The 4,811-nt window shown below is 47.0% G+C and overlaps 1 protein-coding gene across 1 annotated transcript; it reads left to right on the top strand.

Annotated features, from left to right (window-relative positions):
• The first annotated feature begins 538 nt into the window (after positions 1–538).
• LOC121271490 (modulator of macroautophagy TMEM150B-B-like) lies at positions 539–2,690 on the top strand. The gene is made up of 3 exons (XM_041177472.1): positions 539–571; positions 1,331–1,508; positions 2,506–2,690. The coding sequence occupies exons 1-3, from the start codon at positions 539–541 to the stop codon at positions 2,688–2,690; spliced, it is 396 nt and encodes a 131-aa protein (XP_041033406.1).
• Positions 2,691–4,811: the final 2,121 nt, after the last annotated feature.

The following is a 4,811-nucleotide window of genomic DNA, read 5'->3' on the forward strand; positions in this document are numbered from 1 at the left end:
CCTATTGGTCCTCCGACTTTAAGAGTCTGCCCAGCATTTTAGTTGGATTGTGAGCCCATCCTCTGGCCACTGATGGGTCAATCGGAGGAAATTCACTGCTTGTGATTGTTCCCGAATCAGAGCGGGGTCATGACCCCCATTTGACCCTGAGATCAGGATCCTGAAGCAAAACTCTGCCCCTTTGCTAATGATCCAGCAGGAGGCCCTGCAGCTCAGAAGGAGCTGCCACTTGCTGCTTTAGGTGAGAGAGAGAGAGCGAGAGAGAGAGAGAGAGAGAGAGGATGCCTCCATCTTGAGAAGCCCTCTCTGCAACTTTTAAAAGTTTTACATTTAAAAAATTGCCACAGCCGCTGGGCCACCATCTTGGAGTCCACCTGCAGGCAGCTGGTCTGGTTCCCGCACCATGGGGGGAGGGTGGGGGGGGGGTGGTGGGGGGGTGGGGGGCGCGTGGGGGCGTGGGGGGGGCTGCGGGGTAGGGGGCTGCAGGATGACGGGAAAATTCCAGTAGCCCTTCCATTGCAGATCCCGCCTTGTGATAATGGCCCAGCGTCGAGATGTTGCTGGCAAACCAGTAATGCCATTTATGTCCGTACTCCCCTGGACAACTAGCTCCATAACATAACCCTTATGCTACCACCCCTGATGGGCTCATACGCGCCCTTCCCCTTTCCTTAGACTTTTATCTTGGGTCCAGTTTCTTATTTTCCATCATGTTCTATCCTGGGACTAATCCAGTTCAATCCAGAAAGTGACAGGTGGTCTTTTGTTTAGTATAACTGCGTTCTTCTACATAATTAATTGTGAAGAAAAAGAGACATGCTGCTGAAGCTTTTCGTCTTGAACTCATCAGGACAGATGCAAGAATGCCAAATTTCAAAAGCAGCAACGAGTTATACTGCATGAGAAAAGGGTGGTGATTGGTTGGTATGTCGGTTCTGGTTGGTCAAGGCATTGCCATGGAGAATGCACCAGGGAGATATTGTCCCTCAAGCTTTTGTTCAATTCAAAAATGCATACTCCACAGCAATGTCTCAACCAATCAGAGTCAATTTGTCAACCATTCAGCACCTTTTTCTCATGGAGTTTAATTTTTGTCCCCTTTCAAATTTGGCATTCTTGCATCTGTCCTGATGAGTGCAAGGTGAAAAGCTTTGATAGCATGTCTCTTTTTTCAGCAATTCTCAAGTTCGGTACTACCAAGAGACTACACAGCTAATTATTGGCTAGTCACACAATGTTACTTCAAGTAATTCAATGCAGGCGGAGAGGAGACAATAAGAAACACAAATTCAAGCAGAGAAACTAACTTCTCCATTTATTTTCTCAATAGACCATCAACCAGATTCACATGCACCTAATTGGGGCCTTTCTCACGTTCTTTATTGGGAATCTCTACTTCTGTCTCCAGGTGGCACTCACCTACAAGATACAACCAAGGCATGGAGGGAAGTGGATTGGCCCCGTTCGGATAATCTGCTGCCTTGTCTGCACAGTCTGTCTCATCCTGTGTATCCTTTAGCCAGAAGGCAATATATTGATTAACATTATCAACGCGCACAAAGACTGAGTGACTGCATCACGTTCGTTCAAATCTGACCCAGGATAAGAAGGGATGATGAAAAGAATGGTTCCAGGGAGGAACTTCAGTTACATTGATAGCTTGGAGAAGCTGGGGTTGTTTTCCTTGGAGAAGAGAAGGCTGAGAGGAGATTTGATAGAGGTGTTCAAAATCATGAGGGGTTTGTACAGTAGATGGGGAGAAACTGTTGCCACTGGTGGAAGGATTGAGAATGAGAGCGCACAGGTTTAAGTTAGTTGGTGAAAGAAGCAACGGAGACGTGAGGAGAAACTTTTTCACACAGCGAGTGGTTAGGATCTGGAATGCGCTGCCTGAGAGTGTGGTGGAGGCAGGTTCCATCAAGTCATTCAAGAGGGAATTGGATTATTATCTGAGAAGAAAGAATGTGCAGGGTTACGAGGAATGGCACTAGTTGCATTGCTCATTTGGAGAGCCAGCACCTCATGATGGGCAGAAAGGCCTCCTTCTGTGCTGTGCTGTGATTTTGTGAAGATCCCATTCTCTGAAGAGGTTCAGTGAGCCAGAGAGACATTTCTTCTCAGGGACCTGATCAAATTGGCACTCTGAGCTCCCTCGGGAGCTTTAGTGTTGATAGGCCTCGGAGACCAGAAGGCCTCAGGCTCTATTCCTGCTTTTCGGTGGTGCAGCAGGTACTGACATTTTGATTGTCCTCTGGGCCCTGGGACTAGATGGAGAATCTGGGGTTTGGTGGGGCGGCGTAAAATCCACCTGAATTCTTGCTGACTATGGAATGTCAGCCAGTTGGGATAGATACTGGAGGTGAGCCAGCATCTGGGGAATAGTCACTTCATGACAAGTTAGGAGACTCAATAAGACAGATCAGGAGAGAAAGTCTTTCATCTCATACGCGGTGTTCTGGAACTAAAGCACCATCTTTGAACCTGTTTCCTTGACCATTCCACCAGTGGTGTTGCTGCACAATTGGAAGAGGAGAACGGCAGCGGCGATATGTGAATGGATTGCTGGAATGGTTCTCCTCCTCCTCTTTGGACTCTTTGCCGTGGATTTTCGGCACATTAGCGGTCAATACTTCCACGTCATGCTGGAAAAGACCAGGATCCAAAACTCAACCACCACATTGGAGTTATAGCAGAAGCCATATCGATCTGAAACGCCAATTCTTTTTTAAGAGAAAAATAACATTTTATAGAGTTTGACTGGTCTCTTTTGCTGCTGTGTGGGCTGGGAAGACTCTGGGATGATTCATCACACGCCCGAGATGTGGCGTGGGATGTTTTATTGCATTAAAGGTGCTACAGGAATGCGGGTTGTTGTAGTGTAAAAATGAGTGCAAAGCATCGGTCGATCCCAGTCATTTGAGGGCCCTCAGAATTAGGGGAAAAAGGAAATCACCATTATGATCAATATCCTTCTGCTTGTTTTTACCCAGCTTGATTAATCTGTGTTTGCTAAATCCAGTAATCTCTGTATGGCATTAAGATAGATGTCACCGTGATTCATTGAAGCCAGGAACAAGCTGGATGGGCTGAATGGCCTCCTGCTGTTCCTACGAATCAACTCATGGAATTGTTATAGCAAACTGACTGTGCCTGACCATTTCAGGGCACTGGATTAACAGCAATACAGATACAAAGGCATTTCTATGCCACCTTTTTATAATCTCAGGATGTGCCAAAGTGCTTTACAACCATTGAAGTACTGTTGGAATGGTAGGAAGTACAGCAACAACACCTTAGATTTATATACCACCTGGAATTTAGTGGAACAGTCCAAGGTGCTTCACAGGAGAGATTATCAAATAAAATTTGACACCGAGCCACCTAAGGAGATATTGGGGCAACTTACCAAAAGTTTAGACAATGGAGTAGGCTTTAACCTGATTCTAAAGGAGGAGGGCAAGATAGGAACAGAGATTTAGAGAGGGAATTGCAGAGTTTAGGGACTTGGCCATTCGAGACAAGGCCACTAATGTCGGAAAGATAACAATCGGGAGTGAGCAAAATGCCGGATTTGGAGGAGTGCAGAGATCTGGGAGGGTTGTAGAGCTGGAGGAGATGATGGAGAGTGGGAGAGGCGAGGCTGTTAAAAACAAGATTTTAAAATTGAAAGAGGTGCCATTGTGGGTTAGCGAACATAGGGATGATGGAGAAACGACAATCAAATTGTCCACAGCAACCTCCCACTAACAATGTGATAATGACCAGGTAAGCTGTCTATGTGATGTTGATTAAGGGATCAATATTGACCAGGCCACTGGGGAGTAAAGAAAAGACCATGAACCATCAAGACTGTCCCACACTCATGATGTCCGGAGCATGAGTGTGGGAAACACCGGAAAAGCCGGCATTTATTGCCCATCCCTAATTGCGTTTGTGAAGGTGATGGTGAACAAATTACTGTCTTCGTTTCAGCAAAATACCCTGAAGTAAGTCCTGTTCTTTCAGCACGGACTTAATAAAAACCAAAAATGCCTTTGCAAAATCTATGAAAGGAAAACTCAATTGACCCTCATCTTCCCTTCCTCTCCTGCACATAGGGCAGGTTTTAAGCTCCTATATGGGGGACAAGGGAGGGGAAGGTACAAATTACATGCTGCTGGCACCATTGTCACCATTTTCCTGGTGAGGGTATTGGCAACAGAAGAGCTACCTACCTGCAAGCTGCAAGTAGCCAATTAAGGTAGGTAAATGGCCATTTAAGGCCAACTAACAGAGATCGACACGATCACCATCTTGAGGCACCCTCTCTTTCTCTTACCTGAACTGCAGCCTTTATCTTCTTTTGATCTGGAGGGCCTCCTATTGGTCCTCCGACTTTAAGAGTCTGCCCAGCATTTTAGTTGGATTGTGAGCCCATCCTCTGGCCACTGATGGGTCAATCGGAGGAAATTCACTGCTTGTGATTGTTCCCGAATCAGAGCGGGGTCATGACCCCCATTTGATCCTGAGATCAGGATCCTGAAGCAAAACTCTGCCCCTTTGCTAATGATCCAGCAGGAGGCCCTGCAGCTCAGAAGGAGCTGCCACTTGCTGCTTTAGGTGAGAGAGAGAGAGCGAGAGAGAGAGAGAGAGAGAGAGGATGCCTCCATCTTGAGAAGCCCTCTCTGCAACTTTTAAAAGTTTTACATTTAAAAAATTGCCACAGCCGCTGGGCCACCATCTTGGAGTCCACCTGCAGGCAGCTGGTCTGGTTCCCGCACCATGGGGGGAGGGTGGGGGGGGGGTGGTGGGGGGGTGGGGGGCGCGTGGGG

The sequence above is a fragment of the Carcharodon carcharias genome, chromosome 31, assembly GCF_017639515.1.
Source record: "Carcharodon carcharias isolate sCarCar2 chromosome 31, sCarCar2.pri, whole genome shotgun sequence".
In the NCBI taxonomy this organism is placed as follows: Eukaryota; Metazoa; Chordata; class Chondrichthyes; order Lamniformes; family Lamnidae; genus Carcharodon; species Carcharodon carcharias.